The sequence below is a fragment of the Hyperoodon ampullatus genome, assembly GCF_949752795.1.
Source record: "Hyperoodon ampullatus genome assembly, chromosome: 11".
Lineage (NCBI taxonomy): Eukaryota > Metazoa > Chordata > Mammalia > Artiodactyla > Ziphiidae > Hyperoodon > Hyperoodon ampullatus.
This window is the reverse complement of record NC_136924.1, coordinates 65285844-65312010: the sequence shown is the minus strand read 5'-3', so window position 1 is coordinate 65312010 and position 26167 is coordinate 65285844. Positions and strand designations below refer to the sequence as shown.

Below are 26167 nucleotides of genomic sequence, written 5' to 3'. Positions count from 1 at the left end.
TTTAACCTGTTACCAAGGCTGTCAATACTATCATTTAACCAAATCTTTACCAGTCCTTACTTTATTGAACTCTCTGCAACATTACTGTTGACCACTGCCTCCTTCAAAATTCTCCTCTCCATATGACACTACACTTCTTATTCTTTAATGTCCTGGTCACACCTTCTTTTGAGTGAAGAACTACCCTCTAGCATTATCCTTCAGAGTTTTATCCTCAGCCTTCTTGATTCTATATGCTTTCCTTAGACTAGGTGACAATATATCCTAGTTTGCTTTGGCGAGTCCTAGATTAGCCTGCTGTCCTGGTATAACTATTAATATGGTCCTTTTTATTTTTAAAACAGTTCTGATTTAGATGATCATTTGGGTGATCTCATCCTTCTAAGACATTCACTACCATCTTCATAGAGTTCACCACCCGATTTATATTTCAAGCACAGACCTCTCTCCTCTAGTCTACATAAATAAAGTCAAGGCCTATTGATATATCTCCTAAATTTTCCTCATGAATCTCAACTTGTCCAATACTAAACACAGATTTAGGTCATGTTAGGTCAACATATCCAATACTAAAATAGGTTTCTTCTTAAACCTTTCTTCCTATATCTCCCATTAAAACAAATAGTACCATTCTCTCCTCAGTTTTCCAGTTCAATAAACTTGAATACTCTTAATACATTTTCAACTCCTATATTCAACTGGTTCTTCTGATTGCCATCCTGACACTTAGCTTAAGAGGTCAAGCCCTTGTCCTCTGTCATATCATCACTGCAAAAACCTCCTACCTGGTCTTAGTATATCTGATCTAAGCCCCTCCAATCCAATCTTTGCACTAGCCAGAATGTTCTTTCAGAAATACAAATCTGACCACACAATCTCTTTATACTTAATACACTTTAATGGCTCCCTTAGTCTTTTAGGATGAAGTCCAAACTTCCTATGAAAGCATCAAGGTTCTTTGTGATCTACCATATTATCTACTTGTAGTTTCCAGAAGTGGGCCACATTCTCTTTTGCCTTCAGCCGTTTGTACGTGTCACTCTCTTGTTCTATATAATACTTTATTCCCAACTTCCATGTGATTAATTTTAAAACCTAATCATCCTTCAGGATTCAGCAAAGGCATCATCACCAGTTTGGGTAGGTTATTCCTTCTGTATATCCCTACAGCACACTGTCAGAGCACTTTTCACACTCTATGAAAAGCTTCTTGAGAACAAGGACTAGGAACACCCTTGTACTTCCAGCATCTTGCATAGTATGTGAGTCCAATACATAACACATGTTCAATGCAATTACAAATAAACTTCCATGACTCAAATCTACTTCAGTGATGGGAAAACTCATCAAGTGCGCTAACCTAGCTAATTCTCTTTTCCTCTAGAGCTGGTTAAAGCACAGTGTTAATGAGGTGATCATTTTGGATTTGAGTTGTTACTGTCTCCAAGAGGAAAAAAAAATCCCAATTCCTCTGTGCTGATCACGGCTCTAACTTCCACAAATTTATGGTTCTGGTCACCAAGTGAGAAAAGAGGTAAATCAGTGAAATTCACATTGCTGGAAAAATAATTTAAAACCCAAATTATGGAAGACCATTCAACACATACTTTCCAGGTTAATGTGTAATTTGATTTCAATTTGCTTCTACATAATAGATGTTATATTATTGGCATGGGAAAGTACTATCTTTAACAAATGAGTATAGAGAAATAGAGTACATTTATTTTATGTTGCAATAAATTTTTACTCATTTTTTTATACTCCTCTCTTATTCCATTATACTCACTGGCATATATTTGTAAAGTTACAAACTAGAGAGGTTAAGGATGTAGTTTAGCATTGTTATATCTTCTCTCCATTGAAAAGAATGTTAAAAATCCTATACTTCTAAACAAGTGAATAAGTGAGTATCTAAAGGATGTGATTTTAGACATGTGAACATATATGCCCCTGGCAAAAATAAAAGCAGGTATTCATTAACCTTGCTCATGGATAAGGGCAAGTGCCATGTCTCTCTTGTTCTCTAAAATATTCTCAGCACTGTTGGATGAAATACTGACATGAAGATACCAGGTTCAATGAGTTCATGAAGCAAATACATAAATAGCACAAGAAATGGGTGAAATTTGCATAACTGAGTACATGACTAGTCTCTACCAACTTTAATTATTTTGGATGAAAGTACTATATTTTTATGAGTACTTCATATTCTGTGCCCTGTTGACAGTAAACCCAAACACTTCCACTAAATGAATGGTACGATGACAATTTTGTTCAAAGCGTACCTTTCATAAAGATTTCATGAACACTGCTATGGACTGGATTCTGTCGTCTCAAAATTCCTATGTGAAGCCCTGTGATGGTATTTGGAGATGGAGCCTTTGAGAGATTTAGATGAGATCATGAAGGTGGGGGCCTCATGATGGGATTAGCATCCTTGTAAGAAGAGACAGGAGAAAGCTTGTGCTCCCAGTCTCTCTCCCTGCCCTGTGAGGACACAGCAGAGGAGGCGGCCATCTGTAAGTGAGGAAGAGTCTGCACTAGAAACCACCAGGCTGGCTCTCTTGATTTAGACTTCTAGCCTCCAGAACTGTGGGGAAATAATTTTCTGTTGCTTAAGTCCCTCAGTCGACGGTATTTTGTTACGGCAGCCCGAGCAGACTAATACAACTAATAGGCTCTAACAAACTGCACTGCTGGCTGGAACCCTCAATTAAGATCTTTAGTAAAGAATCTTCTAAAGTAGGAACTATGTCTGTCTTGTTTACCAGAGCTTTACAATCAGTAGGTGCCCATTTGAATGAATAAAATTTTTGAACACTTCTAAGTCATGAGGGTTGGGAATACAAAGATTTACGAAGTCCTTTTCTTCAAAGAATTCATGGTCTGGGGACAAAAGTTAAAGTAAACCAAAGGTCATAATAAAATTTGGTAAGTGCTATAATAGAAATTAGGGTAACAGAAGGTAGAAAAGGAACGAAATACTTTTATTAGGGTGGGTCAAGTGTCAGAAAATGATTAACTGATTAATAAAGGGAGAAAATATAGTGTTTTGCTCCATAAAATGTAAAAAAATCCAATTATAACACTAGGCAATGGAATCAGGCAGACAATTGATATTAAGGTCTAGCACAGGGCTCTTGCATAAACTAAGTGTTATGTGATAACCCAAACTGTTAAAATATTAGAACACTATTGAAACAAGTATTTTTAGCCTAACTAAATTTCCACTTCTTTTCCAGGTTCTTAAGAGGCCTAAAAATTACAGGTATTTGAATATAGCATTATTGAAACCATTTCCTCTAAGATCAGGAACAAGACAAGGTTGCCCACTCTTGCCACTATTATTCAACATAGTTCTGGAAGTCCTAGCCACAGCAATTAGAGAAGAAAAAGAAATAAAAGGAATTCAAATTGGAAAAGAAGAAGTAAAACGGTCACTATTTGAAGGTGACATGCGACTATACATAGAGTCCTAAAGATGCTACCAGAAAACTACTAGAGCTAATCAGTGAATTTGGTAAAGTAGCAGGATACAAAATTAATGCACAGAAATCTCTTGCATTCCTATACACTAATAAGGAAAAATCTGAAAGAGAAATTAAGGAAACACTCCCATTTACCACTGCAACAAAAAGAATAAAATACCTAGGAATAAACCTATCTAAGGAGGCAAAAGACCTATATGCAGAAGACTATAAGACACTGATAAAAGAATTAAAGATGATACAAATAGATGGAGAGATATACCACGTTCTTGGATGGGAAGAATCAACATTGTGAAAATGACTATACTATCCAAAGCAATCTACAGATTCAATGCAATCCCTATCAAACTACCAAGGGCATTTTTCACAGAACTAGAACCAAAAATTTCACAATTTGTATGGAAACACAAAAGACCCTGAATAGCCAAAAGTAATCTTGAGAAAGAAAAACGGAGCTGGAGGAATCAGGTTCCCTGTCTTCAGACTATACTACAAAGCTACAGTAATCAAGACAGTATGGTACTGGCACAAAAACAGCAATACAGATCAATGGAACAGGATAGAAAGCCGAGATAAACCCACCCACATATGGTCACCTTATCTTTGATAAAGGAGGCAAGAATATACAGTGGAGAAAAGACAGCCTCTTCAATAAGTGGTGCTGGGAAAACAGGACAGCTACATGTGAAAGAATGAAATTAGAACACTCCCTAACACCATACACAAAAATAAACTCAAAATGGATTAAAGACCTAAATATAAGGTCAGACACTATAAAACTCTTGGAGGAAAGCACAGGCAGAACACTCTATGACATAAATCACAGCAAGATCCTTTTGACCCACCTCCTAGAGAAATGGAAATAAAAACAAAAATAAACAAATGGGACCTAATGAAACTTAAAAGCTTTTGCATAGCAAAGGAAATCATAAACAAGATGAAAAGACAATCCTCAGAATGGGAGAAAATATTTCCAAACGAAGCAACTGACAAAGGATTAATCTCCAAAATATACAAGCAGCTCAGGCAGCTCAATACCAAAAAAACAAACATCCCAATCCAAAAATGGGCAGAAGACCTAAATAGACATTTCTCCAAACAAGATATACGGATTGTCAACAAACACATGAAAGGATGCTCAACATCACTAATCATTAGAGAAATGCAAATCAAAACTGCAATGAGGTATCACCTCACACCAGTCAGAATGGCCAACATCAAAAAATCTACAAACAATAAATGCTGGAGAGGGTGTGGAGAAAAGGGAACCCTCTTGTACTCTTGGTGGGAATGTAAATTGATATAGCCACTATGGAGAACAGTATGGAGGTTCCTTAAAAAACTAAAAATAGAACTACAATACAACCCAGCAATCCCACTACTGGGCACATACCCTGAGAAAATCATAATTCAAAAAGAGTCATGTACCACAATATTCACTGCAGCACTATTTACAATAGCCAGGACATGGAAGCAACCTAAGTGTCCATCGACAGGTGAATGGATAAAGAAGATGTGGCACATATATACAATGGAATATTACTCAGCCATAAAAAGAAACAAAATTGAGTTATTTGTAGTGAGGTGGATGGTTGTAGAGTCTGTCATACAGAGTGAAGTAAGTCAGAAAGAGAAAAACAAATTCTGTATGCTAACATATATATATGCAATCAAAAAAAAAAAAAAAGGCAGGGGCAGGACAGGAATAAAGATGCAGATGTACAGAATGGACTTGAGGACAGAGGGAGGGCCAAGGGTAAGCTGGCACGAAGTGAGAGAGTAGCACTGACATATATACACTACCAAATGTAAAATAGATAGCTAGTGGGAAGCAGCTGCATCGCACAGGGAGATCATCTTGGTGCTTTGTGACCACCTAGAGGGGTGGGATAGGCAGAGTGGGAATGAGATGCAAGACGGAGGGGATATGGGGATATATGTATACATATAACTGATTCACTTTGTTATACAGCAGAAACTAACACAACATTGTAAAGCAATTATACTCCAATAAAGATGTTAAAAATAAATATACCATTATCTTATCATAATATGAATCAAAATGTATAGCAAGTATTAGTTTCTCTTCCAACAGCCAGTAGGAAAAAAATTACAATGAACATTAAAGAAAGTTCAAGTTGGAAAACTGGGAAATTACTACGTTATTAATCTTTGTAAGCTAATATTCATACCGATATTGTAAAATCAAACCACCTCTCATTTTTCTTTATAAGAAAAAGTCTTTGAGAATTTTGTTTTTACATGACAAATAATGGTACTTTACACATCCCTCACCCTTTCAAGATTCTGAAAAGTTGTACTAATTAGTGTATAAAAATCTCTTATGCAAAACAGCTTATTATTATCGAATTGTACTTGAGGCATAAGGACTCAACACTAATCTTTTATAAAAATAAGAAATGCAAAGAAATTAATCACTTCCTACCTGCATAGGTTTCGTAAGTGGATCCATTCTAACTAAATAAACTTCCAAGGTACGTTCCTTTTTCATGGGCAATGGAAGTGTCAAGTAACAAAAAGGATCAAATGTTACTGAAATCTTAGCACATTCAGGACAAACTAAAGTTGATTTAAAAAGGCCATGAAATATATCTACTATGATAGAATCATTTCTTTTTAAATGGTTTTCCCAGGCTTCTTCAGCAACTACCTGTAAGGAAAACAGACACATATTACAAAGAGATACCACATTATTATAACAGTGGTGACAATAATATGGTTAAATTTACCTTATCTGGTCTTCCATCAGCATCTTTTAATTGTATATATGGTTTTTTCCTAATTCTATTCAAATCCTCATGTAGTCCATCTAATAGGAAAGCTAATAGTTCTTGACAGTCTTGTTGCTGGTATCCAGAGAACTGAGGTGCAAAACGTCCTACCTGTGTCTGTAAGAGAAGCAAAACTATAAAATCAGTTCTAGGGACAAGATTGATTTAAAAAATATATAGTCAATTTTCATTATTCACAGATTCCATATTTGTGAATTCACCTACTTCCTAAAATTTATTTGTAACCCTCAAATCAACTTGTGGCACTTTTGCAGTCATATGCAGATATGATAATTACATATGGATAAATACACGTAAAGAATTACATATCTAAAAATATTTTAATAATGATAACTAATCTGTAAAATAGAAAAGAAATGCTGACCTAAGGAGAGAACACTGAGAAAATATGGTATAGTTTTGTACGAAGGATTGGGAAACACTAAAGACTTAAAATTCAGTAACATTTCTGGGTCACTTGAAAAAAGTACAATGCTCTCATTTAGTTTCTGTGTGTAAAGAGAGGATAAATCTCATAGAGATAAAAAGAATATTCATGTTCATATATAATTTTCCTAGCATTTGCAGTGCTTTTTTTTGATGAGACTGAAAAGAAATGCAAAAGAAAAAAGTCAGATATCAAGGACCTATTTAAACATAATTGAGAACATCTTGTAAAATGAAACTAGTTGGAATCATGGATAATGGTTGAGAAATGACTTGTCTGAACTAGTTTGTCCTAAGTTTGGAAAGTTAAGGAAGATAAATGCAGGACTTCTTTTGATTTGTCTTTTATTTTTTAAGAACTAGTACCTAGTTAATAAAATGTTGCCCAGTCCATGTTCTATATGAACATCATTTAAGTTGTATAAAAAACGGTTGAAAACTGCTTATTTTCTTCAAACATTTAAAATTTCTCATAAATCTCACCCATATAATTAGGAAAACTTTAACAATATAAAGCTAAATTTCAGTTTAATTCTTATTTGAATGACAAACTAAATTACTTGAGATTTTGATTCTAAGAATTAACTACTTCACAAATAAGAAAAAATAGATGATTAAGAATTATATTGAAAATATATTTAATTAATATTTAGTGCTTACTTTGCAGACCAGTTTCATTTCAATTATTTTTCAAACCAATAATGACTCGCAAAATAAAGTTCTTAGAGTTTAATGACATGCCCAAATTTAGTCTTTACATTTGTATAAAATATTTATGTGGGTTTCTTAGAGATGTGCTGTATTCTAAAACAATCTGCAAATGCTCACTGCTGTCTATAGTCATTTTGAACCATACCAGTGTTTCTCAAACTTTATTTCATTATTTTCTTTACCATCCTCCAGAACTCTTTTTGGACAGTTTAAATTAATCATCTATTATGTGCCCCACCCTGAAAATTTAATACCATATATGCTGTGTATGTATTTATGTGCTGAGTCCCTTTGGAGGGCCACAAACCATTGTAATAGCTATGATTTTTTTACCCCTTTCCCAAAGATTTTTGTCCTGTTGGGTGTGATATAGGCCTTGTTGAAAATGTATTTACCATACTAACCTTAAAGGCTCTTGGTGTGACGTAGCTAAATTTTCCAGACCACATTTGCTTGATCAATTCAGCATAAGATTTAGCTATTTCACCTCTCATTCCTAAGGGATTGTCAAAATTCAGTTCTTCTTGATACTTATCATTCAGGAAATATTCAGTAAGTGGAGGTGTATTGCTCAAACACTGCAAAGAATAAAATATATTTTCAAGTAAAAGAAACCACACATTAAGCATGTTAAAATGTAGAGAGAAACAAAGTGATAATATACAGAGAAAAATTTACATGATGGCCTCTTGCACTAATAAGTAACTGATCAAATAAACACTCAAATGATATACTCAACTATTCATTTCCCAAATTTCAAGTCAATTACTTATAGTAAATGAAAATGCTAATATTTGTTGCTGTAAAATCTGCATTAATTTTAACCACAGCAAGCTACTGGTTAACTGGGAGAGAAGCTCAGAATTTTCTTTCCTTCTTTTACTTGACTGGTAGAAATTATGGATTGTCTAATCGTCCCAGGCATCTGCAAATTAGCCTGAGTAGGTAAAAACTGAGACAGAGCGCAAGCAAGAAATGAACTTTAAAGAGGTATTTACTGCTTCCATTGTCAGTTCCTTATCATCAAAGAGCAGCCTTCTAAACTTTCCTTTTGGATCAACCATTTTTAGAAGGGAGAGTACAGATCAGCTGAACCTCAGAAAACAAACTTGTTATGTGAACTCTGGCTAACTGTGTTCTTACTTCTTCTAGCTCTTCTTTAATAACACAACAATCCAACTTTCCTTTATGGCAAGATTAAAATTATGAATAAGTTAATTCTCCAGCTCTGTTCCACTTTGAATTAAATAATTTAGGATTTAAAATAAAATAGACGGCGGAGGTACAGTTTTTGCACAATTTTTTATCTCAAGATGAAATAATTTTTTAAGTTGATAATACCATAAAATGTGACTTCATTTTGAACCGAATATTACTTTATCAAGTAGATGTCTAGAGCCATTAATTAGAACATGTAATGACTGACACAGACATACAGTCATATAGGTAACTTTTTTTTGGCTGCAGGAAGATATTTGTCTTGGAGTAAAGTGACAAAGTGCCTTAAGTGAAGCTAGCTGCTTGCACGCAAAGTAGTAGAAACCTGTTCTTATGACAGTTCAGACTTATATTAATGGAAATAAAAGTTTTTCAAAGCTTGCTTACCACTCATATGGAATAAGTTAAATAGTTTTGGTAACTATGAAAGGTTCAGCCTGCTGAGTTCATGCTGATAACTTGGATGCTATAAACTATGACTATATGTCATATACTGTTTGGCTAAAACTCCAAAATTAAGCATATTCAATTTTTTTTTTTTCCGGTATGCGGGCCTCTCACTGTTGTGGCCTCTCCCATTGCGGAGCACAGGCTCCGGGCGTGCAGGCTCAGCGGCCATGGCTCGCGGGCCCAGCCGCTCCGCGGCATGTGGGATCTTCCCGGAACGGGGCATGAACCCGTGTCCCCTGCATCGGCAGGCGGACTCTCAACCACTGCGCCACCAGGGAAGCCCAAGCATATTCAATTCTTAAAAATAGATTACAGCGTTATATTTTGTGGTTTCAATTATAAATCAATTTATGTGTACTCATATAACTATGATATCTATTTTGGAATTTTCAAATAAAAATAATAATGTCCAAACTGGCAGTCTGGCCCCTACCTCAAGGTAAAAGGGAGAACTCTTCATAATATCATGGGACTTGTTATTGTGTTATTCTTAGGCAATGAAAATAATATCAACAGTTTAAAAATGTTTGAGGTGGGCTATACAGCCTGTACAGTTATTTACATGTCTTTTTCAACAGTAAAATATTTTATGTGAACAAGAGGTAAGCTACAGTGTAGGAAGTAATTAGGGAAGAGACTTTTTTTCTACCTTTCCTCTTAATTCCTTTTATATCTCAAACTTTCATAATTCTTACAGGCCTTCTGAGTTTCATTTTCTCTTTTCTTTTTGTAATATATGTCATTTTAATTATAAACCCAGCACTGGAGGTAGGGCCAGGCAACCTAGAATACACCATGACCACATAGGGCATAAATGCCATCACTTAGCAGTATCATCTCATTTAGTACAAAAAGGACCAACACTGAATAGTCGATGAGGCAAACTGGAGGTCAGACAGCATTTACAACAATTATCAATTAGTTTTCAAATCCTTATATTTGATCAGCTCAGGGTTATACTAAGAATATAATATTCTACTACTGCGTGTAACAATTACATAAAGCACCTAATGCTTTACCGTTTAAACACTTCAAAAAATCAAGTTGTGCAAACATGAATAATTCTCGAGCTTTGTTTTTACCTAATTATTCATGTTTATCCTTATCTTGCAAAGAGCTTCCAAGTATAATTGAAAATCTAGCTTTCCATAGCATCCAGAGTGATCTTTCTAAAATTTGTCACTAAAATTTATGACTTAATTATGTCACTTCCTTGCTACAAATCCTTTAATAGCAATTTCAGATTAAAATTTCAAATCTTTAGAAGGGTCTGTCTTTTGTCCATCTATTTAGCCTCATCCCTTGTCAATAAAATACCTTTAAAAAAACAAAAAACAAAAAAACTTCCATCCCAGCCTTATTTGATTACTTGTGGTTCTTTGACCTCCATGCATTCTCTCACTTTTTAAGTTCTCATTACTCTACCTATATGAAATATACCTTCTTTGCCTTACTAACTTCTACTAAACCATTCAGGTATCCTGTCTGGGAAGGATTCCCAGGTTCCCTTATAGTGTTTCCTCCTGTATGTTTCCTTATTGCTTACTTTTATTACAGCATTTATTTTATAATATACTGTAACTTTAATTTTTAGGTTGTCTGTCTTGCCAAATGGACTGAGACTTCCATGAGAGCAGGATCATGATATCCTTTAAATTCATGTCTCTAGCACTGAGCACAATGTCCCTTGGCATTTAGCATGTATACAATAAATGCATGCTTAGTTAAAATGTTTTTTGCCTATATTTACTAATGTATTTATCCTCCATTTCTTCTTCTTTTTCTTAACTCTTTTCTTTCAACGTTTGGCACAGAGTACTCAAATTTTGTTGAATGAAATATCACAAAGTGAGGCAAAAATATTTTTGCTTGTAATGCATAATTTCAAAAGTTTCTTCAAGCACTTCTACCTGAATACTAAATCCAAAAAGACAGCACCTAGTAAAAACTCCCTGGTCCCCTTTTGTTTGACTTTCATTTAATCTACCATCTGCTTTGTAGTGGGCCTCTACTTGTATTTTTAAAAAGTCAATGACACAGAGACCAGTGCTTATTTTCATAGTGACTCATGCCAGTTTGAAACTGATTATAATTCACTGATAACAAACTAAACAACAAAATACAAATAGTCTTAATAAGTAACTGCCTGTATTTCCTGTCAAAATATCATAACCAATATATTTTGAGATAAACTTTATATTTAAATGTAAACTATTAAATACTAAATGGTCCCCCAAAGCATCTTATTTGCTGAACATAATGTTTTAAGGAACTCACAACCTTAATTTTTCTAAAAATTTTCTAAAACACAAATACAGAAATTCAATAGCCGATTTAACTGTTCTACTACATAGATCGTAATAGTTTAAAAACTAAACTGATGTTAGACTTTTTTCCTCATGTTGAAAATACCATAATTTTCTCCTTCACCTTGAATATAATGTTATTATAGGAGTCACTATATTCTTGAAATAATATGAAAACCAGTTAAACATTAAAAGTTCTCTTTTGGTATAAATTTCAAGGAACTATTGTAATAGAGCTCAAACAACTAAAATATTTCCTCCAGGTGACATCAGTATTCAATGCCATCATTCTGGTAGAAGAAAGAGGCCCATTTCTTAAATTTGGTCATAATACAGCTTGATTTTTAATTTATGCAACTCATTATTCAATCTTTTAACATGAGGCTATCTTAGAAACATGAACATCTTCGACAATTACAAGAAAATTGGATACTTGGACTGGCTGCCATTAAATACAATGTTTTAAAGAATAAAGATAACTTTCATTAGTTCAATAATAAAAACTATAACCAAAGTTCTGAAGCATTTCTCTCAAAGATTTTTCTATTATAAAAAACATCACTTTCCTATCTGATTGGGACTGTTCCAGAACAATTCCTTTCTTAAGGCATGTAGATATTAGAAGTCCTACATATGTAGACATAGGAAATGTCCTTTTTAACTCATGATACTTTACTCCAGTAATGTAATATGGACTAGAAATCATACAACATATGTTGTGCCTATGTGGATATATCTCTTATTCTCAATGTTTCCTGAACTGCAAAAAAAAAAACAAAACCCCCTCATCGTTAACATACATGGTTTTTCTTAGCAAAAACTGAGAATAAAAAACCCCCCACAAAACCTGAGAATATATATGAATGTATGATAAAAACAAAAAGGATTATTTAAACAGTATTAGTATGTTATTTTTACAGCTACTTATGAGTTTTGTGCCATTCTAATAGTCACATGCCATTTTGAGCTTCACCTGTTAATTCATTTGATTTCAACTGCCTGACACTGACAAATGCCAACACTTTCATAGTTTAAGAACCACCTATTACAAGTCATCACCAAAAAAATGAGGTCCATAAATGAAGTAATGTGACTGATCATAAAACACGTATCTCAAGCCACATTTTGTTTGTATTATAATTGTGTCTAGAGTTGGTCCTAATATTGGGTAGAATTCTGTCAAATACCATGTTAAAAATAAAGCAATAATCAGACTGAAGAAAAAGATTCTGTACTAGTAGTTTCAATTCTTGATGCAAAAGAGAAAAAGTAAAAAAGCTACATTAATCAACAGGCAAATGCACTTGTTAACTAGGCAAATTATTTATTTAAATGCTTTTTATGATCCCTAGGCAAGTTAATAGTGTGCAAAACTGACAAGAGCATTTGAAGATCTAAGGATTAAAAAAACTAACTTTCACATTTAGTATATGGTAATATGAAATACTAAAGTTTCATATTTAGTGTATGGTAGACTTTTGGCATTCATTAATTTAGCCTTTGTGATAAAGCATCTTCACAGCTGGCTAACTGGAAGGTTGAGGATATAAGCTAGCATGAAAAGATGTTGATCCATGAGGAATGATGAGAATGGTGTATTATGTGCAAGCCAATTGTTTTGTGAGCAAATGTATCTGTTCCTCAAAATGGCTTTGTAGTTCTCTACTTGTGCTCACATATGCATTTAAAATGGAAATTGCAAGTAAGAGTATTCTTGAATGTGAATTTGAATAAGGGGTCTTAAGATATATTCCTTAGTTTAACGTATTAAGACTGAGCCTTAGCATGTACTCCTCCCCTTCTTAGAACATTCTTCCCCTTTAAGAAATTCCTACTTATTCTTTAACACTCATCTCAACATCTCAGCACCTCAAGGAAGAACATTCCTTCTTCTGGACTAATGCTATACCTTGAACTCACTTAGACTGTCCTTATCTTGAGAGCAGAGTCCATGTCTTATTCACCTTTGTAACTTAGCATCTAGCACAATGCCTGGCACATACCGTAATAAAGGTATGTGATGAATGAATAAAAACTTATACAGTAAATCAGTCCTTAGAGACTGAGAACAGTGGGAAAACACTTGACTAAGATCTGAATTGCACCCTGTTACATAACTATAACCTATTTAAAGTTCTACAAGTTCAAAAATAAACTCCAAATAATGCCTAAAGAGGCTTTCCTAATGAAGGAAAAATAACTATTGTGAATACTCCAAAAAATAACTGTCAAGATAAATCCATATAAGTAAAAGATATGTGAAAGAAAAATATTTGGTAATATATTTTCATGAAGACTCTTTTTCCCAAATCAACCTGGAACTAGACACCACAATTCTTAAAAAAATTCTTCTAAATAATCAAGTATCTCATCCAGTGGACATTCTATATGGCTCAATGTATAAAGACCTTTAATCACTGTCACCATGAAGAACTTTTTTAAAAAGAATGCATATACCATTGGACTATTTTATAAAGTATTAATTATCTATGAAAAACTCTCTGATTATAAATTCTGCGCTTAACCCAACATCCTAAAATTGGAGTATTATGTGAAGTATGATTCTCTCTCATTATTTAAATTTCATGGAAAGACTACAATATTTTGTACATAACTTTTCCTTACATACACATGCAAAAATCCTATTCCTCTTACATTACTTTCAAAAAGTTCTTCCATTAAATATGTTCTGATCAGTAAGACTGATGTTTCTCGAGTTCTTTGAAAGAGTGACTCATGTAAGAGTCTCAATTTTGTATTTCACTATAAACTTCTATATATTTTTAAAAATTGATGAATTGAAATAAAGTTCTACTATATAACCAAATCTCAAGTCTATAATCAACATATTTTAGGAAATGAATAATTAATAGCCATCCCAATAACTTGTAATGAATCTGGAATTTCCCCAGTACCTGGAAAATAGTCAAAGTAATCCCCTTCAAAAAGAGAAAGTTGTCTTTTGTAATGCTGAATATGAACCACTCCCTTTCTGTTCAGGTGCTCCAGAAGCCCAATTTTCAAGTGATCATGTATGCTCACTATTTTAGTAAACCGGTAACTAGAACAGGAAAGAAAACAAACTTAATTTTTGAATACCTAAAGCCTTTGAGTTGTGTAACTCATTCTGTAACTGATCAAAATGTAACGCTACTCACAACTCTTAAAGTAGCTACACTTTCAAACTGACCAATACTAAAAATAAAAACCCAATCTAAAATGAGGAAACCATTTTATTTTCTTATGATTTAAAAAATAAAACCTAAAGTAATCCATGGTTAAAGTAATCTTAGAATACCCCCAAATATCTTATTTTGGATTTTTAAGATTAGATGGATAAAGAATTTTCGAATTTGTCATGTTGTTATTTTTCAATTCGTCATGACAAGAGTATAAACGTTATAAAAAGGTACTGTATAACTCCAAAGCATTTTATTAAAACTGGGATACTGGCTCAAATTCTGTAAAAAAGTAATGGATAAGACAGAAAACTATGACGTAGACTTTTACAATGAAGAACTACAAATATAATCCTGCCCCTTCACCACGGAGGTTTGGAAAATGAGATATTTTTAAGACACTTCATGTTTTATCTTTTGTTATATTTTTTCCTAGGAAAGGCAAATCTCATTATATTTGAGATCAATTCTGAAGTTTCTCCATATATTTTAGGCAAACAAATACAACTGTAGCTCTATTTTGCTTTACATTTCCATTCTCTCTTCAAGCTTTCTTTAAAGAACAGATTTGTGTAAGTAAAATATAAGTCGATATAACTTTCTTTTTATTTATTTAGTTTTAAAAAACTTTATGTTTTCTTCCCTCTCTCACCTAGTTAGTGAAGAGAGAACTGCCGTACACTTGACTTAAAATATTGAAATTTTACATAAAGTAGGTCTAAAGACAGTATTTTTGAATTGGACAAAGATGTTCTAACATTTTCACGTTTATCATTAATCTGGTCACTATGCTTAGGACATGAATAAAATTAAACTTCATTTAAAGTCCCTGCTGTCACCCTTTCTTCAAATTCTATGTAATCTCTCTTCACACGCTACTTGAATTTAATTAAGAACTATTATGAAAGCTTGGGAAGTATGAGAACTAATGGGAAACCTTTTGGCTAGCAAAGAAATGTCAATGCCTTCCCCTCCTCATCTATGGGACTGAGGAAGGAAAATTTTGTCAAAAGGACTACCCTGTTACTTGCAGTGAGTAAGTCCTATAACTAGAGATGTCATGCTTAAAAAAACATGATTATATAAAGACCAGTGATTTTTTTCATATTAAAAGCTAAAAGTAGAAACTGGATAGAAGATCCACTTGCAATAGAGAGAAATTTGAAAGCTTCTGGGATAATGATTAGATCAACAATGATGTTATAAGCTTCAGGTAGTTGTATGATGCTTTAAAACTACTAGATTGTAACAGCAATTGTTTAATTTTTTTTTTTAAGTAACAGGCTATTTATTGAATGATTTTTATGTTTAGATATTCAGTTTATGGGAAGCATGCTCAAGCTAAATGGTTCTAATAACATTAATAAATATTAGTGTAAGTTATATTTATTTTAAAGAACTAAAGCTTATTAGCTCAATTTTAATGTTTAGTAGCTTATTAATTACCTATTAATTACCCTATTAATAATTCAAAACTGGCTCACAATGAAATGAATGCCAATATTTTAAGCAAGCAAGATAGTGAAAGGTTTTAAGAAAAAACAAGTGTTTTATAGTTTTGTTCAGTCCCCTGAACATAATATTCAGTAAAGAAACATTTTTGAATAAATTAGTATTAAGAATTATGTGATTTATTCATCTTTTAGTTATCCTGCTAAGGCATAAAGAAAGGGACAGCAGAATTTTTAAAAAAGTTTAACTGACTTACTACATTCTTTGAAAGAACTACCAAGTCATATACTTCTCGGTATCATTTCATTACACTAGGCCCATAATTGACAATATTAATATTTAAGCTGAGTTGAAACAGAAATTTAAGGACTATGTGATAACATAACTATGAAGGTTTCTAACTATTTTCATAATAAAAGAGAACTTTAAATTTATTTGATTAATCACTCAACAAATATTAAGAACAGAAGACCATTATGAGACTAGAAATACAGAAATACTGTTCTAAAATGATGTTTTCATGCCATTCATTGTGAAATCGTTCAAGAAACAATTTGCAGAGTAGTAGGGTATGTTCTGCCAAGCTGTGATGAACATGGCAGCCCAATTCAAATACTATCAGACTGGCTACATCAGCAGAACATAAGCTATAGTGTTTATTAGACTTTATATAAATTGGTAGGTCTTTGCAAGAAGTAAATATATATATTAAAAGCTATAATTCTTTTAAAAATTATTGTGCTCTTTGACATTTAGACAGCTCCAGAAATATCATTAATCTGGTACAGGTCAAGTACTAAATATTTCAGGTAAATTTTCCTAATGCAGTGCTTCTCAAATCATCTATGTGGAAGGACTAGTATCTTTTTAAATTTTCAAACTGTCACAGACTGATACTTCTATAAAGTTTTTTAGAAAACAAAAATGAACCACTAGAAAAATGAAATAAGAGAAAACATACAGAAAAGAAAGACCCATTTTAAAATTATTAGATTTAATAGATATGAAACTAACCTAACTGCTATAAAAGTTCTGGATCACTCACTTATGCCTAATTTCTATAGTTATTTTATTGTTGACCAGCATTGTCTCATCCAAACACTGTAAGAAACACTGTTCTAATGTAGTTACTATTATGTGGCATTATACCAAACATTGGGGATATAAAAGAAAACCAAAGATAGCCTCTAATTTCATGATTCTTACTGTGTAGTAGGTATTTGTCCAGAAGAGATAGAGGAAAAGGTGTGTGTGTGTGTTTGTATGTGTGTGCGCATGCACGCATGTGTGTGTGTGAAAGGCAACTAGGGAAGAGGTAACATTATATATAAAGAGATTTGAAACTTAATGAATTCCAAGAACCTTTAGTTTTGGTTAAAGAGCTAGGTAGGGTCCAGTTTGGATTTTATACTTTAGGTGATAGGAAATGAGGCTTTTAAAAATAATTAATTGATTAATTTTTGTCTGCATTGGGTCTTCGTTGCTGTGTGGGCTTTCCCCAGTGTAGGTGAGGGGGCTCCAGGCGAGCAGGCTTCAGTAGTTGTGGCACGCAGGCTCTAGAGCGCAGGCTCAGTAGTTGTGGCGTGTGGGCTTAGCTGCTCCGCGGCACGTGGGATCTTCCCGGACAAGGGCTCGAACCCGTGTCCCCTGCACTGGCAGGCAGATTCTTAACCACTGCACCACCAGGGAAGTCCCGGAAATGAGTTTTAAGCAAGGAGGTATTTGCTTTTAAAAACTGACTCTGGGGGCTTCCCTGGTGGCGCAGTGGTTGAGAGTCCGCCTGCCAGTGCAGGGGAAACGGGTTCGTGCCCCGGTCTGGGAGGATCCCACATGCCGCGGAGCAGCTGGGCCCATGAGCCATGGCCACTGGGCCTGTGCTCCGCAACGGGAGAGGCCACAACAGTGAGAGGCCCACATACCGCAAAAAAAAAAAAAAAAAAAAAAAAAAAAAAAAACTGACTCTGGGAGCAGTGTACTAAATGGAACAGAAGAGGATAAATGATGGAACAAAGAGATGAGTTAGATGTATTTTTCAACAGTTCACTTAAAAGATGCTCAAGTGTTAAAATACTGTACTGACAGGAAAGGAAAAGATAGATACAAGTGACATTTAAGAGGCAGTAGAATGAACAGAACTTGTGGTAAGTCTCAGGTTTTGACTTGGGTTAATTAATGGTTGCACCTATAAGGGAGTATAATAAATAAAAGCATCGGGTTTCTAGGAAATACGTTTAGTCATAGACATTCTGAGTTTGAGTTATCTTTAATACTGTTTAGGCAGAAATGTCCATCTAATAGTTATATTTTGCAGGGAAACTCAGGAGGGAGAAGTATGGTGGAGATAGATCTGGGATTTGTCACTTTTAAGCAGATGTCAACTTCTCAAAGGTAAAGGGGCTACAAAGAGCCTAGGAAACGGAGTCAAGAATGACCTTACCAAAAACAATTTCTATGGGGTGGTATGATGGTCACAGTGATGATATAACAGCAGTTGATACTTACACATTGCTTGTTACGTGCCAAGCACTTAAGCATGTTATCTTCATTTAACAGATAAACTAAAACGTTTCTTATCCAAGGTCACAAAACTTACAAGTAACAGAACTAGGATTTGAATCCAAGCAGTCAAGTTGCAAAATCTAAGCTTTAACTACTGTGCTAAGCTGCAGACGTGAGGGCTATTGAATGGGACATGAGAAAGTAGGGAGAAAGGACAGACCACCCTTTTCAAGGTCAAGGGTCCTCCTCACTCCATCTGCCTCCCACCCCATTAAAAAAAAAAGAGTTGACCATGCATATATGAGTAAAGGAAGACAGTGAAGAGGTGAGGTTAAAGATATAGAACAAAGAAGAGACAATTAATGTAACAAGTCTCAGGGAAGGTAAGAGTGGTCTCAGGAAGATGGTGGCATAATTATGATGATATAGATACTTTTGGTATGGTATTCAATGAATGTAAGAGGAATCATAAAGTATATTATATCTTGCTATTAAGAATTTCCTTATGAACAGTTAGTAATATTTTGGTCAAGAACTTGTTTTTAATTTCTTTTAAAAACAGTTACTGAGGGCTTCCCTAGTGGCACAGTGGTTGAGAGTCCGACTGCCAATGCAGGGGACACGGGTTCGTGCCCCGGTCCGGGAAGATCCCACATGCCGCGGAGCGGCTAGGCCCATGAGCCATGGCCGCTGAGCCACGGCCGCTGAGCCTGCGTGTCCGGAGCCTGTGCTCTGCAACGAGAGAGGCCACAACAGTGAGAGGCCCGCGTACCGCAAAAAAAAAAAAAAAAAAAAGTTACTGAAAGCTTTCTCTTGGGCAAGGTACATAATGCTTAGAAAAGCCCTGGGCAATTACTTAAGAATTACACAAAATACCTTAATCATATACCAAAACTATTTAAAAATATATGTATTCATTCATATATGCATAATAAATATGTATGTGTGTATGTATATTGTCATGTGTGTGTCAGTCAATGTTCAGTTTATATTCAAAACAAAATCTCTCTAAATAGGACTTCCCTGGTGGCACAGTGGTTAAGAATCTGCCTGCCAATGCAGGAGACATGGGTTCGAGCTCTAATCTGGGGAGATCCCACATGCCGTGGAGCAATTAAGCCCGTGCGCCACAACTGCTGAGTCCGTGTGCTGCAACTACAGAAGACTAAGCACCTAGAGCCCATGCTCCACAACAACAGAAGCCATGGCAATGAGAAGCCTGCGCATAGGAATGAAGAGTAGCCCCCACCTCGCCACAAATAGAGAAGGCCTGTGCACAGCAATGAAGACCTAAAGCAGTCAAAAATAAATAAATAATTTATATATTAAAAAAATCTAAATGAAGACATATTTTTAATTATACATGGGACTTGATTATAAAGCAAAGAGTGATTTTTCCAGTAAACACTTCAAATTCATATGAACATCATTTTTGACTTAATTACTTTAGGAGAGTATATGTTTGTTTCATTGATATTGTCACTGCTCAAAATATTTAGGTACTTCTCTTTTTAGAGTTGGCAGACGTACAAAAAAGTATTGCTGTCTAGCATCCAGGAGGTGTCAGTATGTGTTTATTGAGTGTATGAAAAATGTGGTTTTTACTATGGTAAAATATGATTTCTTTTTTTTTAAATTTTTTTATTGGACTATAATTGCTTTACAATGGTGTGCTAGATTTTGCTTTATAACAAAGTGAATCAGCAACACACATATACATATCTCCATATCTCTTCCCTCTTGTGTCTCCCTCCCTCCCACCCTCCCAATCCCACCCTTCTACATGAGCACTGAGCTGATCTCCCTGTGCTGTGCGGCTGCTTCCCACTAGCTATCGGTTTTACATTTGGTAGTGTATATAGGACCGACCACCTCACTACAAACAACTCAATTTCGTTCCTTTTTATGGCTGTGAAATATTCCATTATATATGTGTGCCACATCTTCTTCATCCATTCATCTGTCGATGGACACTTAGGTTGCTTCCATGTCCTGGTTATTGTAAATAGAGTTGCAATGAACATTGTGGTACATGACTCTTTTTGAATTATGGTTTTCTCAGAGTATATGCCCAGCAGTGGGATTGCTGGGTCATATGGTAGTTCTATTTTTAGTTTTTTAAGGAACCTCCATACTGTTCTCCATAGTGGCTGTATCAATTTACATTCCCAACAGTGCAAGAGGGTTCCCTTTTCTCCACACCCTCTCCAGCATTTATTGTTTGTAGATTTTTTGATGATGGCCATTGTGACCGGTGTGAGGTGATAACTCACTGTAGTTTTGATTTGCATTTCTCTAATGATTAATGATGTTGAGCATCCTTTCATGTGTTTGTTGGCAATCTGTATATCTTCTTTGGAGAAATGTCTATTTAGGTTTTCTGCCCATTTTTTGATTGGGTTGTTGGTTTTTTTGATATTGAGCTGCATGAGATTCATGCTTTGTCAGTTGCTTCATTTGCAAATATTTTCTCCCATTCTGACGGTTGTCTTTTCGTCTTGTTTATGGTTTTCTTTGCTGTGCAAAAACTTTTAAGTTTCATTAGGTCCTATTTGTTTATTTTTGTTTTTATTTCCATTTCTCTAGGAGGTGGGTCAAAAAGGATCTTGCTGTGATTTATGTCATAGTGTTCTGCCTATGTTTTCCTCTAAGAGTTTTATAGTGTCTGACCTTACATTTAGGTCTTTAATCCATTTAGAGTTTATTTTTGGGTATGGTGTTAGAGAATGTTCTAATTTCATTTGTTTACATGTAGCTGTCCCATTTTCCCAGCACCAATTATTGAAGAGACTGCCTTTTCTCCACTGTATATTCTTGCCTCCTTTATCAAAGATAAGGTGACCATATATGTGTGGGTTTATCTCTGGGCTTTCTATCCTGTTCCATTGATCTATATTTCTGTTTTTGTGCCAGTACCATACTGTCTTGATTACTATAGCTTTGTAGTATAGTCTGAAGTCAGGGAGCCTGATTCCTCCAGCTCTGGTTTTCTTTCTCAAGATTGCTTTGGCTATTCGGGGTCTTTTGTGTTTCCATACAAATTGTGAAATATTTTGTTCTAGTTCTGTGAAAAATGCCCTTGGCAGTTTGATCGGGATTGAACTGAATCTGTGGATTGCTTTGGGTAGTAGAGTCATTTTCACAATGTTGATTCTTCCAATCCAAGAACATGGCATATCTCTCCATCTGTCTGTATCATCCTTAATTTCTTTCATCAGTGTCTTATAGGTTTCTGCATACAGGTCTTTTGTCTCCTTAGGTAGCTGTATTCCTAGATATTTTATTCTTTTTGTTGCAGCGGTAAATGGGAGTGTTTCCTTAATTTCACTTTCATGTTTTTCATCATTAGTGTATAGGAATGCAAGAGATTTCTGTGCATTAATTTTGTATCCTGCTACTTTACCAAATTCATTGATTAGCTCTAGTAGTTTTCTGGTAGCATCTTTAGGATTCTCTATGTATAGTATCATGTCATCTGCAAACAGTGACAGCTTTACTTCTTTTCCGATTTGGATTCCTTTTATTTCTTTTTCTTCTCTGACGGCTGTGGCTAAAACTTCCAAAACAATGTTGAATCATAGTGGTGAGAGTGGGCAACCTTCTCTTGTTCCTGATCTTAGTGGAAATGGTTTCAGTTTTTCACCATTGAGGGCGATGTTGGCTGTGGGTTTGTCATATATGGCCTTTATTAGGTTGAGGTAAGTTTCCTCTATGCCTATTTTCTGGAGGGTTTTTATCATAAATGGGTGTTGAATTTTGTCAGAAGTTTTCTCTGCATCTATTGCGATGATCATATGGTTTTTCTCGTTCAATTTGTTAATATGGTGTATCACATTGATTTGCGTATACTGAAGAATCCTTGCATTCCTGGGATAAACCCCACTTGATCATGGTTTATGATCCTTTTAATGTGCTGTTGGACTCTGCTTGCTAGTATTTTGTTGAGGATTTTTGCATCTATGTTCATCAGTGATACTGGCCTGTAGTTTTCTTTGTTTGTGACATCTTTGTCTGGTTTTGGTATCAGGGTGATGGTGGCTTCATAGAATGAGTTTGGGAGTGTTCCTCCCTCTGATGTAGGGTTTTTTGTGGTGGAAAAACGTAGTAACAAGCATGAGCTATAATGTTATCGTTGTACCTCTGGTAAGTCACTGCTATTTTTATGACCAGATGAACCAAACATAAGTCATAATGAATAATATACTCAATCAAATGAAATCAAGACCCAACTCAAGTGTCACCTCCTTGGTGAAGCCTCACTTATTTTCCAATGGCTCTCTTTTCTTTGCTTTCAAAACATTTGGCTGATCATGCTTTCTATGTCACATGTTACATCTTATTTATTTATATGGCTATCTCATTCACTACAGCACGACATTCAAGAGGATAGGCACAGTCTTGTTCAACTCTGTACCACCAGTGTCTAGAACAACACTTGGCATGGAGCAGGCTCAAGGATGTTTACTGGATTAGCTAAATAAGAAAATTAGTCTAGTTGCTCTTAATTCCTTTGACCTTTTCTCTTTACAGCCCTAGATGAACCCAATCATTTTAATGTATGAACCCATCTATTTTATGCTCCATGTAGCTAAACATTAAGATCTCAAACAATGAGATCTCAACATTGCTGACCAATCTTATTCTTTCATTCTTAGCTTATGATCTGGTCTCGTACTTTTAGGATAATGGAAGTCATTACAAAATCTAGAAACTACTTGCATCCATAATCCATTTCTTTTTTTCCTGTTGCAACAGTAGTGTCTTTCCTCCTTTCAAATGTTATATTCAAATGTTATATTCAAATGTTATATTGTAAGGCTTAGTCCTGGGATCTCTTTTTCACAGATGGCCTCACTTCACAGATGCAATCATTTCCCTGATTTTAAATACCATCTACAGTCATATTTTTATTTCCAACCTAGGCCTCTGGTCTATGTTCCATACTAGAATATCCAACTGCCTATGATATATCCACTTGGATGTTTCATTGGCATGACAAACTGAACATGACTAAAATTAACTCATAATCTTCTCCTTACCCCAAACCTACTTCTCCTGTGTCTCTCCTCCCACTGTTACCATTATGTTAACATTATGATGTACAAGCCAAAAACAAGACACACACTTGTGATTTCCTTCACTTTTCATTAATTTGAATGCCTTCTACAATACATGCCAGACACTGTTTGAGGTAATGGGGCTATAGCAGTGACTAAAACAAAACCCCTGTGCTCATGGAGCATGAGTTGGGAGTAGAGGGAGGCAAATAGATAAACAAAAAACTCAAATATATATATACAGCATATATCAGGTGGTCATGGAATGGGAGAGGGCAGTTACCATCGTATACAGTGAGTGGGGAAGAATCTGACTGATAATAGAGACCTAAAGGAAGTGAGAAAGTAAGGATATAAACATTTGGAGAAAGAACATTCCAAGTGTAGGAAATTATAAGTTCAGAGACACCAAGGCAGGAACATTTGTGCAATATGTGAGGGGGCTACTGAGGATGGAGCAGAGTGAGCATGGAGGAAAGTGGTAGAAAATAAGACAGAAGCCAGATCATGCACGGCCTTATATTCTCTTTTAAGGAATCTAGCTTCTGTTGAGTGAAATAAGAAGGCATTTAGTGATACAGACAAAGGGTAACAGGAAATGCCTTAAGTTTAAAAACATTGCTCTGGCTGTTCTTGTGAGGACAGACCATAGGAGTTAAGGGTATAAGCAGAGAAATCAGCTAGAAGATAACTGCAATAAACCAGATGAGATGATAGCAGCCTGGAACCTTCAATGCCTTTTAATACATTACAATCCATATTCCCCCTACGTGATCTGGCTTTTGCCTATTTCTCTGAACTCATTTTATCCCACCCCCATTTAAATATTATCTCACAGGTTATTCATCTTTGGTTCCTCAAACTTGCCCACTTTAGGGGCTTTGCACATGCTGTTGCTCCATCTGACTTCAACTCTCACCTGCCCAACTAACACCTATTCTTTGGTCATAGCTCAAAGGTTACTTCTGGGGAACATGGTATCCAATATAAAGTAGGTGCTCTCCCAGCTCTTGTTATACTCAGAGTACTCTCCATGATTTTTTCTTTTCATGATGCTTAAAGTATTCACAATTTATTTAATGTTTATCTCCCCTACTAGACTACGATCCATGGAAATAGTACTGGTTTTGTTCACCATGGTATAGTTATTGCCTACCAGAGTGAAAGGCACCTAGTGGGCCCTTGATGAATATTTGCTGAGTAAATGAATGGACGACTGAATAAGTATATTTATTATTTGAAAAAAATTATCTAGCTTGATTACCTATAATATTCTGCAGATAATGCTCTGAATAACATCAGGTTTTTGAAAAATCAACTTTGTCATCAAAGGAAGAGAAATCTCCATCAGTGAAATTCAGAAGAATGAAAGCAATTCCAAAAGGAGCTCTTAAACTATTTCGAACACACCATCAAATGAGTAAGTGTGTAAATAACCTCCCAGGGAAACTGTTTGAATCATGCAAACAGTTATGGGAACACCTTATGGGAATATCTTGTATTATGGGGGCCATAAATTTGGCATAAACATAAAAACATTTTTAATGATTGTACAACAATGTGAATATACTTAATACCACTGAACTTAAAAATAGTTAAAATGGTAAATGTTATGTTATGTATATGTGATAATAAAATGAAACATTTTAAAAGCATTTCTTACAAGCTGACTAGTATAATTATGAAAGATACATTATCTCAGGATATATGAATAACAGCCCAGTTTTAACTCATTTATTAACTTGTCTTAGTGAATGACAAGTCACTTAAACTTTCCTTGCCTCAATTTCCTCATCAGTGAAATAAGGATAACAGATGCCCTAACCCAGGGGTGTCTGTGAAGAGGAAATTAAGAAAGTGACAATGATATGAAAAACAACCTTTACTATGCAAAGAAGAGGAAATTAAGAAAGTGACAATGATATGAAAAACAACCTTTACTATGCAAAGAAGGATACTGTTACTATCAGATACTGCAAGTTCATTACTGGGCTGTTAATATTTTAACATGAATTTATGAGAATTAGTAATTTATTTTAAATATTATTATTAATTAAGCAATGGTTTTCAGTAACCAACTCACTGACACTCTCCCAGTATAGTATAGTTTACAAATTACTGTAAAGAGGTGATTGGTAAAAATTGGTTTCCATATATACACTACTAAAAAAAAATACTGAACTAAGCAGCCATTATTGGCAAAGTGAAAACACTAATGAAGTTGATCATTGGTAACATGCATCATCACAAACTATTTTTATGCACAAACTAAAATAGAAAGATGATCTTAAGTGTGATATTAGAAGAAAAAAATCTAACAGATGAGGGCCTTTTAGTAATTAAAACAGCATAGCCGCAACTGACCAGAATTTAAATGTATACATTAGAACAAATAGGCAAAAGACAACAAACAAGGCTTTAAGAGAAATTTAGCATGGCTTTCTCCTTTGAAAGTCTCTATCAGTCCAATACCTTATATTTTCTAGTTACACTATTCAATAATACCAATTTATAAAATTTAGAACATAACCCTGATATACTTAAGAATATTCCAATCATACTGTGTTG

At 34.7% G+C, this 26167-nt stretch overlaps 1 protein-coding gene across 3 annotated transcripts in view; it reads right to left on the bottom strand.

The window, feature by feature from the left end:
• Positions 1-26167, bottom strand: part of USP15 (ubiquitin specific peptidase 15) — a gene marked incomplete at both ends in the record, with an annotated part of 136943 nt that overhangs the window by 14315 nt on the left and 96461 nt on the right. For all 3 annotated transcript variants that reach the window (XM_079714303.1, XM_079714304.1, XM_079714305.1), the window contains 3 exons: positions 5935-6159; positions 6239-6397; positions 7843-8016. In XM_079714303.1, the coding sequence (XP_079570429.1) occupies positions 5935-6159; positions 6239-6397; positions 7843-8016 (558 nt within the window). The remainder of the gene's footprint in view (positions 1-5934; positions 6160-6238; positions 6398-7842; positions 8017-26167) is intronic.